This window comes from Ascidiella aspersa, chromosome 7 (genome assembly GCF_963924565.1).
Source record: "Ascidiella aspersa chromosome 7, kaAscAspe10.2, whole genome shotgun sequence".
NCBI classification, from domain to species: domain Eukaryota; kingdom Metazoa; phylum Chordata; class Ascidiacea; order Phlebobranchia; family Ascidiidae; genus Ascidiella; species Ascidiella aspersa.
The window spans coordinates 18,797,965-18,810,432 of record NC_139453.1 but is presented as its reverse complement, the minus strand read 5'-3'; the positions used below and the strand labels follow the sequence as shown (position 1 = coordinate 18,810,432).

The window sequence follows — 12,468 nt, the reverse complement described above, 5'->3', positions numbered from 1 at the left end:
CCAAGAAGTCTAAAAGTCAGTCTGTTTGATCCTTTGGATGCACCAATGGCCGTAGACCTTTTTGCTTAGAACTGCACTAATTTCTGACGGATCGGGTGAAAAATTCATAACTGCTGAAGCTCGACATATGGTCTTTTGATTTTCAAGTCCCCAAAGAGCATTTTCATAAACATCAATATAAATATTTTTTAATATTATTTTTTAAAAGTATGATTGCTGGATTGCTAAAGCCAAAACAAGGTTTGTTTAAAAAAATCAGCTTTTTAGCGCCACAACTTTCGGAGATATCGCTCTATTAAAATATCGGCTTTCGGAGATATTGCTCTATTAAAATATCGTACTCAATTCGCTCAGGTACGTCAGCCCAAAGAGATGAAAATCTCTTTGGTCAGCCCCGTTTTTTTCATTGTATGAACATCCTAAATACCCCCATAGTTGCCATTTTTTTCTCACAGTAATCATCTAGATTTACCAAAAAAATAATCTAAAAACATCTAGATTTTTATGGAGAAATCTAAAAAATAATCTAAAAATGATTTTTGAAAATATTCAACACTTTTGGACAAAAAAATCAACATTAAAAGCTTAATGCCCAATAAAGTTGCATAAAGGGACTTGCTTGATGCTTTAGATTTAAGATTTTCTGCTTTATAAAACATTTTACTGAACATGACGAGTTACTGAAATTTCGATTTTATATCTCATCATTTTTTTTTCAATTTGCAAAAAAAAAACTTTTGAAATTACTGAAATATTTATCGTCAATAGCGAATCTGTCACTAATTTAGATTATACAATATATTTTTATAATAATCTAAAAAAACATCTAACATCTAGATGGTATAATCCTACATTTAGATTCAAACCAAAACATCTAAATCTAGATTAAAATAATCTAGAATGGCAACTATGAATACCCCCTAAGCAAGATGCGACGTCCAGCGAAATTTATTACCGTAAAACCACGAAATAAAACTAAAACACACATCGCCTAAAAAGTATTCTTCACTTTGAATGGTGCCTCCATATTGCGGGGCTTTTGGGCGTTGCAGAGAGGTCATCGTTACCCAGTGCGATTTCCAAAATGGCCTATCCTAATCATATAGGCTTGTAGCCTAAGATTACATTTCGCTCATTTAAAATATTGCTTTCGTGCAGCGTTTCTAAACCGGTGCGCCATGGAAGGCTGCTAGGTGCGCCGCGAGCGAAAGAAACAAACATGCCAAAATAAGTTCAAAATTAATCGGAATAATTTAAATCGGAAGACTTTAATGGACAAAATAACGTTTTTAGTCTCAAAAGCTCGAAGTTATTTTAAAGATATGCAACTATAAGACCCATATAATAAAAAATGCAGGCAAGTGAAGAGAAATACCGGTAGCCTACACCTGAAAAAAACGTAATATATTTAAAATATATCTCGCTTCGCTCGTAAGGTGCGCCGCCACGTTTTCATACGTCTTTAGGTGCGCCCCCAAGTAAAAAACGTTAAGAAACACTGCTTTAGTGTATGACATTTGTATCTTCTGTAATTGTAAGACTGAAATTTGTTAAACGTAGGCCCACGTGGTCGAACATTTTTGAGCATGGACCTTAGTTTGGCAGCAGTTGTGGTGAATCAGGTCGAATATAAAAATGAGTTCAGCCAACGGTCGAAACCAGGTAGGTTACGCATGTGACCAGTTGAATGGTCCGCATATAAAAATTTAGGCCGTCGGTTTGAAGCAGTGTTTCCCAAGCTTTTTTACACTAGTGGTCTTCGCCATCTTTTTCTTGTTTTACAGTACAGTTTAAAGGACAACTTTTCAATCCAAAGGCGTCGGGTCTTGATTAATAATCTAAAATATTTATTATTAATAATCTAAAATACTGCCTGTATAAAGCTGATCATTGTGACTTTGAAACATATTATTCGCATTGGGGGCGTGAGTTTCTATAAATTATAAATTGTGTAGGCTAAAGGGGCGCAGAAAGAAGCCCGGAGATATATAAGATTTGACGCACTGTTAAATTGATACTTTTGTTAAACGTTTTTGTGGGTTGAACCTTCATTGCTTAAATTAGTCCTGATAAAATAAATAACTTCTCAAATCTTACGGAATGAGAGTAATACGTTGAACAGGCCTGGGTTTATTTGAAGTTAAATTAATTATTATTGACGTTAACTTGAAACATAAAAAAATCTTATCGGGACGTCTGCTGACAGATCGGGTTACGGACTACGCCTTAACGTTTAATTAAACAAGATTTTTTACATGTGTGCTTTTATTTTCTGGATTAGTAATATACAGTACAATTATGGGAAAAGCTTTTACTACAAATCTGTAATTCAACATGGGGCGTAAATTAAAATTGAGAAGTCTGTAATAACCACCATTTAGTTACAATCATCAAATTTACAGTTCGATTTACAGTTCGATTTACAGTTACAAAAAAGTAATATATACACAACAAAGTTTCCACAACACGATGATAAATTAGTTGTTTTATAGCTTTTTTTCTTCCAAACTAGTTAAACAACAGATCAGGTTTGCAAGTCAGAATCCTAAATAAGGATTTAATAAACTCTAATTGTTGTGCCTGCATACAAACAAAATTTTACTTAATTTATTGTAAACAAATGAACTGCTCCAGTGCAGTTAAGTTTGCTTTCAAAATGTTTCGCAAAAAATCATAAAAACTGCACAGCGCAGTAATTCCCTTCAATTGAATGTACTGTATTACACAACTGCCCAGCGCAGCTCGACAAACTCTGAACAACAAAGTCAACTGTAAAACTGCCCAGCGCAGTTGATTAAGTTGTAAACTGCTCAGCGCAGTAGCAAGTCTAAATCTGCCCAGCGCAGAACTATTGTTTGGTCATTGTGATCAAATAAATGTACGTTTCTTCTTTATTGAACATTGCCTGTAACACAATATACATATATTGTAATTTTTTTAATAGTGTTTTAGGTGTAGCCTACGACAAACTACCTAAAATTAGTATGGTCTTCTTAAAAATCTTTCATCGGGATTTCTCTCTCTTGCAAAGGAAGGACGATTTCTGTAAAGATCTTGTGACATTTGTTGTGGAGGCAAGTATGGGCTCTGGTCGAATTTATGTCGGGATGCTGGGGGCTGATTTCCATGTGGCATTGGAATACCTTGCTGAAAGCCGTAGTGGTCCGAAATTGCAGCGTGGTGGTGATGTATATCGACTTCTCTTCTTGGTGCCTGATTGATTTGGTCATGTGACATATGAAACCCGTCATGCGAGGCAGAGTTACGATTTGCTAACGATGGAATGGGTTGCGGTTGAATTCCGCCGATTACCGGTATCCCTTGTGGTTGTTCTATTCCTGGAGGCACCGTCTGACTTGTTTTTGGAATACTTGGATGAACGGTTGAGATTGGTTGCGACTGAAATTGCTCTGGCCCCCTCGCACCAGTTTCCCATTGCTTTTTTGCGAGTAAGTTGTCAAAATCTTTGTCTGAACCCCAACCAGAACTATCACCACTTTCACTGTAGTAATAAACCTGAATAAGATATATAAGTTTACAAACCTTTACCCAGTTTATCTTTTATACACGACCAAGCCCTGCCCTGCTTTTTTGAAATTATCTATAAATGCGGTTTTAAAACGTGTGCAGTAACATACGACATTGCCTGGTGAGAATTCCAAGTGCACAGTGTAAGTTTTTGTAAATCGAGAAATAACCCATCGTATAACAAATGTCCATTCTGCTTACATTAGAAGAGTTTAATGTAGATTTGGACAATTTAAGATTCATTATATTAATTAGAATTAGACAACCGAGAATAATATTATGTCTTGCCGGGCCTGATTTTTTTATGTATGTATTATGGAAAGTGTGTCGAATGTCGATTTTAATATGTTCGTAGTAGGTTGCATTCTACTATATATATTATAAGTTGCAAAAATGTTTAACAAATCATTCAGACCAGTCCGTCATCGGGAGGCTGGTCCCAGTCATGGTAATTTTGTTGTTGATTTCGTTTTCGTTTTCTTCCACGACCTTTTCCAAATGGCGCCTTGGAAATAAATGGATATTAAAAATAGACAAAACTATATTCATAAAGGTAAGGGGGTATCCCGAAAATCAAGGCAGTTTTATTACTGTAACGAACAACCTGAAATTAAGTAAAACTTGTACATATAATAAAGCCTTTGTAACAAAGTCATCGAGGTAGACTAAACACAGAAGTAAAACCATGCAATGAAATTTACTTTGAAGTATATATATCATCCCTAATGAAGAAGACCCTGGAAAATCAGGGAACAGTTAAGACTCCACCCTATTACAAAAAAGTAGATCTACGCAGTCCAGTGGCGTATCCAGGGGGGTACGAAAGGGGGGTTGGGGGTTCGCGTCTTAAGCTAATGCGAAACCAAAATCAAACGCAAAACGCCGTTTTTCGTCTTTTGTTTGGTCGACCGTAAACGCTAGATAGTTTTTCTCTTTCGCCTTTCCTTATTCGTTCGGGTTGGCTGATCAGCAAGTGTGTGTTCGACAATCAATAATATAAATCGAGCGGTTTCCGCTTTTTTCTCTTTGAAAACGTCGAGTTAGACGGTGCTGATGTTTCATGCTGTTTGTTGTCTGCGTTAATATCAGATGTTGGTGTAAGATTGGGGTCGGCAACCAACTGTAATTCATCGGGCCCGTCGCCTCTATGACAAACTATATACGAGTTCATTTCAAATACTTTTTGACTATTTTAACTATGTAAGTGCGAAAAATTTTCGCGCTTCGCACGAATAATCTTACTGCTTCCGGTTTGTTAACGTTTTGATGCTGTATTTTTAACTAGATCAGCGCTTCTTTATCGCTGCGCCGTGGAAAGCTGCTAAGTGCGTCGCGGACAAACCGAAAACGTATTCAAAAATACTTGACATACATTTTTTAACATTTTTTTATTTTCGGAAATGTAATAAAAAAGAAATGCCGTTATACCAAAAAAAAATCGCGCTCGCTTCGCTCGCCAGGTGCTCCCCAACTTATAACGGTTATCAAACGCTGAACTAGATTAAATAACTATTAAAGCTATACCGTTTCTTCCGTAGTTTTATATGTAGTTTTATATGTCGCGCTAATCGAAAAACACCCGGAACGATCTCCGTTTAGTATTGCAGGTGGCGACAGACGTGCTTGTAATTTAGCCTAGTCCCGCACAAGGATCTACCAAAATCAATCACACGTATTTCACGGTCTTGGTTTAGTTTTTCGCCTGAAGTTAACGATTGCACACTAAGCGGTTTCGCAGCTGGCGCCTGTCAGGATTGTCGATAACGCACGTGCTCGCTTTGCGTCTAAATGTTCGCTTTTGCTGGACGTTAATTGGCTGTTTCAGATGATTTTATCTTGTTTATGACGTCATTACCATCGCTATTTTATGACGTCATATCCGTCACTATTTTATGACGTCATTAACGTCAGACGAAAAACAACGGGGAATCCCCTAAGTTGAAAATTCGGAACCCCCCCTTTTTTGAATTTCTGGATACGCCCCTGTACGCAGTACTACCCTGGTAATTTTAAGCACTGCGATTTGCCCAATGGCAGAATATAGAACAAATGCATCCCAATCAACTAACAGTTTAAAAAATAATTCAAGATCGCTGTACAAGTTTTGACTTCCTAAATTGCAAACAATCATATATTGCACTAACATGTAAGTAAGTTAAATGGCCAATTTATATGTTGCTTAACGTTATTTTATATACAAAAACCATGATTAAAAAAACTAACTTCTCTTTTTCTAATCATTTTAGGATGGAACTGATCTTTCCCCAAAGATTTTCGACCTTGTATTTCTCCACCAAAATCTGTATTAATAAAAGTTCGTTAAACAGGAAACAAGCAAATATAGACTAAAATAATGTAGATGCAACACACATGATATCAAATCAATAAAATAGTACATTTAGTATTAACACAATTAAATCAATTATATTTTGCTCGTATAAAACAACCTAACAAATTTTGTTCAAATGTAATATTTATACCATGACTATTCACTTTTAAACTGTAAAACAGGTTTATTTATAGCTATTCCATGCAAGCAATGAAAAAAAGTATAAAAAAAATTTAGGGGGGATAAAACAAAAACTTTAACCTAAATCTGAATTTTTAATTGACCCAGCACGATTAATGCTGAACCTAACGTGCTTAGATTTGGTTTATGGGGCTTTTAGGTACAACATAACAATTTCAGGAGTCCTCACTAAAATTATACAAAAAAAGTGTTGTTTCAAACAACCCTACTATTTAGTAATGTTTAATAGGTCAAGGCAGGATTAATAAAAAAAAGTTTGAATGATTTTGCAAACAACAAGATAAAACATTAATCAGCATACATCAGTGATAATGCACAAAAACATGCTAGCCTTCTGTCAGTCTTTGAAAGCATTGGCGCCTGCAGGATTTTTTTAGGTTTTGATTTTTTCCCATTTAATTGCTTCTTTGTTTTATATGCCATATTTAAAAATATTTGTTTGGAAAAACCACTGGGTTCTATTTCTAAGCATTACAGTAATTTTGCAAAAATCAATTTAGGGGAATTCCTGAAAATTTAGGATTTTATCAAAAAATTTTAGGCATAATGAGCATAACAAAATAATAGCACTTGAGGGAATGACGAAGTTGACTTGCTCTAATTATGACTTGGCTGGGACTTGACTTGCGCAGCTGTATACTTGGACTGGGCTTGGTATTTATTGGAAGATGTGACTTGGACTTATCAAAATGAAAGGGTTTAGGACTTTAGGGGGTGGTTAAAGCTGAAGGATAATCTCAATAGCATTCAAAATTCATAGTGCACTACTAGAAACCCTTTTTTGGGCAAGCATCCTAACATTTGCCAAGCTCTAAAAAATATCCCAAAACAACAGAATAAAAACAAAATAAGTTATATCTCATAGATTCGTAAGTGGCAAGCATCGTTTGACAAAAAAATATAGAAAATAGGATTACTTTGGCCTGTTTCCAATTGGATACTGGTGTTGTGTGGATGCAATGAACTTGGTTCTTTGATCTTGGTAGAACCTTGATAACGGTTTCCAATTTGACGAGTCCATGTTTCTATTTCATTAGGATCAGTTGGCATAATTATAGGTAATGGAGATGAGGGTTGTCTATTCAGATAAACAGAACTCTTATTGTCACCAGAAGGACCAACATATTCTTTGAATAAATCATGGCGAGGAGGTCCAGATACAAATGGAATTGTTTCAACTAGTCTTCCTGGTTCGCCAGAACCATATTTATCCACATGAATTGAAGCTAGCTGATGTGGAAAGTTTGGCTGTACAGGATTGCGACGTGTGTCAAACAGATTTTGTTGAAAACCCTGATTGTCCACAGAAATAGGTCTTGGTGCTTGAGCAAATGATTGTGGCACTTCTTTGGTATGTTCATGTAGTGATTTAAACTCTACAAAACGAAACAAGAACAAATATATTGACCTGTAAATAAGGGCATGTTATTTAAAGTTAGACAACTTTTTTAAAAAAAAATTCAAGAATAATATATGTCAGTCAAAGAAAAATACTTATTGTGTGCATTCTACAACATTCATACTTAAATTCAAAATATCAAATTTGAGCATATATATATTTAAGTGTTTATTTAAAAACATACTTGGTCACACAATAAAGCAAGAATTAAAGTAGCATGACAAACATTATTGCTATTGTACATATATATGTAGTTTTACTTGGATCGAGACAAAAAATGAGCATACAACAGTTTTGTAATAAACCTACAATACATGAATACCAAATATTAAACAATAATTCAAATTATTTAAAGTGTACATTGAGTTTTTTTTTAATATTGTGGCAGATGAAGGATTGTTACTTTTAAACAGGTTGCTGTTATCTTAAGTTGGATGCTCTTGCATTTTTAGTCAACAGAAATATTTTTCTAAATAACACTGCTAGTAATGAAAGACTGCTTAAACAAAGGATACCCTCTCGCCTTGGGATTGACATATATATTTTTTCCAGTTTGTACATTTAAGAATGTTTTTATTTGTTTTTTTAGGCATTATTATTATTTTGGAAAGTAACACTGGAATTTAGGACATCTGCTAATTAGTATTGATATACATCAGGGGTGGCCAACTTATGTTTTATTACGATCAACTGACTGAAATAGTTTTAAAAGACTTGTGATTAACCAGTTTGGTTGTAAAGTCATAGTAATAAACGTCACAATGACCCTTTTTTCGGTGAATATTTTACTATGTTTCAATGTTTGTTATGTTTACACTTATTAAATATCATAAGCTGTAATTTCTAATAGACTTTATTTTTCAGTTTGTAAAAATGCTAAAATACTTTTGTTCAATTACTTTTATTTGGCAAAAACAACAAACTGCTGCTAGTCTTCATTCCAAGACAGCATAAAGTTCAATTGTTAAGTCATAGTATGTTTAATAGGTTTGGCTGGACTCAACAGTAGGTCATTTATTGCTTATGTGACAAGTATTTTTCCACATCAGAAACCTGTGAGGCAACCGGTATGATGAAAGATATTGATAAGCTGGTAGCCTACGGACCCACAACTACACTACCTTGTTGCTTAAGTTTATCCTATCTTTTGGACTGTTTTTGGTTATATTCATTTAAATATTGCTTAAAGAATGCTCTTTTTCAACACAACGAGGGTATGTAGAATGTTTTTAGACGCCCTGGATTTCTTGTTGCAGCGAAACTACAATCGACATTGGAATACAACATAGATGAAATAGTGATTTAATGCAACAGCATGATTTGATTGATCTGGCCAAAGCATTTATGTTCCTAAAAATTGTGAGATACAGTATTACATTGTACCAAGCCTGGTATTTCATGCCATAATTTGGGTATAATCCTCTCTACAAGTACAACAAAAACAATAATATTATCTTGCAAATGTGATTGATCAACCCACCATAGTACTTCAATAAAAAAAGTACTCAATTTAGTTTTTCTGTGCAATTAGAGACCACGTATAATAATGGCTTCTTTAAACCACATAAAATATAACTAAAGTTATTAAAAAAGCATAAAAAAGATATTAAAAAAGCAAATGCTTTAGTAGGCAACGCAATTAAGTTAAATTGGAAAGTTTTTTGATGCAAACTTTGGAAAAACTCAACAGTACCAAACATAAAAAAATATTCTATTTAACCTGGGTATAACCAGGTATTTTATCTAGTAAAGTTTTTTAAACTAGTTTTTGAGGACTACCAATGGTCTGTGAGAGAGAAAATTGATCTTAACAATAATTTAAGATTTTTTTTTAGAAATAAGTTTTAAGGAACTGATTTGAAAGTTAATAATAACTGGTAAACTGTTTTTTTTTATTTTGCTTGTTTCAAAATTAATGGACTCGTCCAACACATTTTGAAAAGGTAAATGGGTTTGCCAGGTAAACAAGTTCAGGAACCACTGGTATAGTAGAACAGTGATCCGCAACCTTTTTTTATTTCTGAAACACTAACAGAGATAATCAAGTCGACGCCACACCCACAAAACATAATGTAAATAAACAAAGGACACATAAGCAAATATTGGAGCATTTAATAGTCAAATAAAATTTGACAAATTAAATTCCTTTTATCTTTCAATTTTAGGGTATACGACCTTTCTAAAATATATTTGTAATCAATTACAATAGCCGATCATTGGGTGCTTTTGAAAAAAAACTGACAAATTATGCTCTGTACTGTTATGCTAAAATATCTCAACTACAGTCAAGATCAAGACGTTCATAAAGTTAAACCTGGATGATTGTTTAAGGTCAAATTGCCTGCTATTGTGAGTTTTTTTGTGTTGATAGTACTGATTATAAAAATGTACTTTTGAACAAAATAAAGTAATAAGCCACTGCAAACACCGTGGCAAAACTGGCATGCTCTCGGAATACTGTTCGATATTAAATACAACATCTTCTTCATGGCTTACCTTCTTTATCTGGAAAAGTCATGGACATCTGGTGACTTTGAGAACTTAAATCATGAAAAAATGGAGGAGGTCTAATGATGTTTAAATTGGTTTCTGGTAGTTGGTCAGAATTCACCAGTGGTTGTGGGGATCGTACATTATGATCTTGAAAACCCCTAAAAGAAACAAACTTTTTGTACATTTAATGTGAACATGTTATAATGAATGAAAGACACACACAAACATATGTGTTTAATAACATCTGTGATCTAGCCCCTCAGGAGTTGCTTTATGACCAACGATTACGGCTTCCGTATCAATAGTACACCGAAAATCCATCGCAGACTCGCCGAATCTGTCGATCTATGATGCAAGCAGAGCAAGCCAGAAAAACAACTGGCCTGCAGTGAGGTTCGAACTCACGACTGAGCTATGCAGGCTCAGAGAGGAGCGAGTAGAGAAACAACCATGCGCCAATACTTGCACATTTTTTTAGTACAAGCAACTTCACACTGGGGGATCATCAGTCCGTATCAATCAATGAAAGACACACACAAGCATATGTGTTTAATTATAATGAACAAACACAAATACACAAATTAAAAATAAATTATTTATGCTGATTTTTTTTTTTTTTTACAAAGACAATTCCAGAAAGAACAAAACGCAACATTTCACCACATTTAAAATCTCCATTTTTATAGGTATCAGATGGACAGCAAAACAATGCTAGCATTGTAATGCATTGGTTTATTGACTTGACATGCTTTATTATCAGATATCCCCAGTTAAAATCACCAATATTTTGACCTATAACAAAACTACCTTTTGCTTAGTAGGTTAAATGCTTTAAGAGCTAGAGCTATGACCACTTGGCACAGCCAATCTTCTTGGTTAACACACATTATTTACACAAACTAACCCGATAGAAAACAGTAAGAATAATGTTAAACTAGACAGGGTTGTATTTTTATTTTATTTTTTTATTTATATTTTGAATTGGATATTTTTTATTTTATTTTCCTTACCTAGTTTCTGAAACCAAAAACAGATATCGGCCGAAACTTTCTCCACTTTACTTGCCGCTTTAATGCGAAAGGGGTTCAAATATGGCGTATTTGAGGAATGATCGAAATATATATATTTGATAAATATAATTTACGTAGATAATGCGTACGGTCATCATATTACATTTTGGCCAGCTAGCATGTTTAAAAAGCAAATATTATCATTCTCTTTAAATGATTTAACGTCTATGGTTTGCTATACTTTTGCCAACTTTTACTCAGTAAATTTTTAGCATGCCTTGGTCCGAGCAATCACTGTTGAAACAGAGTTAAAATCTGTAGTTTTGAGCAATATACATAACATGTTTATGTGCCTAATAAGCCACCTTTCATATTGATAGTTTTGCCAATTTAAATCCAATAAACGCAGCGTTCTTAATATTTAATTATTTATGACGCCATGTTATGACATAGCTTTGTAACGTCGTCGCTAAAAATGCGCTAAACTTAAGCTTTTTGCTGTTGCGGCCCTTGTATAATTATATTGGTTTAGGCCTGGTGTTGATACATTTAAATTTGCGGTGGTAAAATATGTTGTGTTGTAAGAGCAATAAGTTTTTTTACTTAGAGAGGCCTTTTTATAAAAGGCAAGTCGCATGCGCCTAGTTTTACTAGTCAAGCCACTTCGAACAAAAACGTTGCACGCACGGGACAATAAGGCGCAGCAGGGATGCCAGCAGCCGCCTCGTCGCGACGCGAGCTGAATAAAGCAAGTGATATGAAAGCATTCTGTATTGAAGTTTTTCTGCCACTAGATAGGAGTAGATAGCTGTTATGAACTAAAACGATGACGTCACACTTTTGTTTCTTGACCCCCAATTGAAGGCGCCTAGGGGTGCAGCCTCATAAACCTCTACGTACCACCTACATACCACTCTACGTCATGTCTGAAAATTTGAAAGTTCTACGATGTACACTTTTTCTATAATGCTCGAAGTCTAGACAAAAATCGGTCTGAAACATACCATATCAAACCAAAAAAGAATAGCAAAAACAAGATATGTCCCGAAAATAAATTTTCGGCCCATATAATACGAGGAAAAACAAGATATGTCCCGAAAACAAATTTTCAGCCCATATAATTAGTTGCGGAACTGACAAGGGTTTGTTGATGTCATTTAGAAAAAAATGCAGTGCCAGTTTGTTATAAATAAAACTAAAAATGATGTAATCTATTGTAACCAGGGGCATATCCAATAGGGATTCAGGGATCTGGTCTAGACTCCACCCATTTTGCAAGTTGTAATGCCTTGCAAAAAAGTTTTTTTGTTTGCTTTTGCAGATTCAACTCACTGTCTGAAGCGGCAATGTTTTTCAATGTAATTGGGTCAAGCATCGTAAGTTAATACAAAATCAAACACAGAACGCTATCTTTGGTCTCTTGTTTGCATCTGGGTCGACTGTAGATACATGACAATTACCGCAAAAATCTTCCCCATAAGCATATTTTAATATCACATGATTATTGT

At 34.6% G+C, this 12,468-nt stretch overlaps 1 protein-coding gene across 1 annotated transcript in view; it reads right to left on the bottom strand.

Moving 5' to 3' along the window:
• Positions 1-2,412: 2,412 nt before the first annotated feature.
• Positions 2,413-12,468, bottom strand: part of LOC146138142 (uncharacterized) — a 53,585-nt gene continuing 43,529 nt past the window's right edge. The window contains exons 37-42 of the mRNA XM_083394269.1: positions 9,954-10,108; positions 6,976-7,434; positions 5,752-5,828; positions 3,944-4,033; positions 2,974-3,516; positions 2,413-2,905 (exon numbers count right to left, since the gene is read on the bottom strand). Of these exons, the coding sequence (XP_083250395.1) occupies positions 2,980-3,516; positions 3,944-4,033; positions 5,752-5,828; positions 6,976-7,434; positions 9,954-10,108 (1,318 nt within the window). The 3' untranslated portion in view covers positions 2,413-2,905; positions 2,974-2,979. The remainder of the gene's footprint in view (positions 2,906-2,973; positions 3,517-3,943; positions 4,034-5,751; positions 5,829-6,975; positions 7,435-9,953; positions 10,109-12,468) is intronic.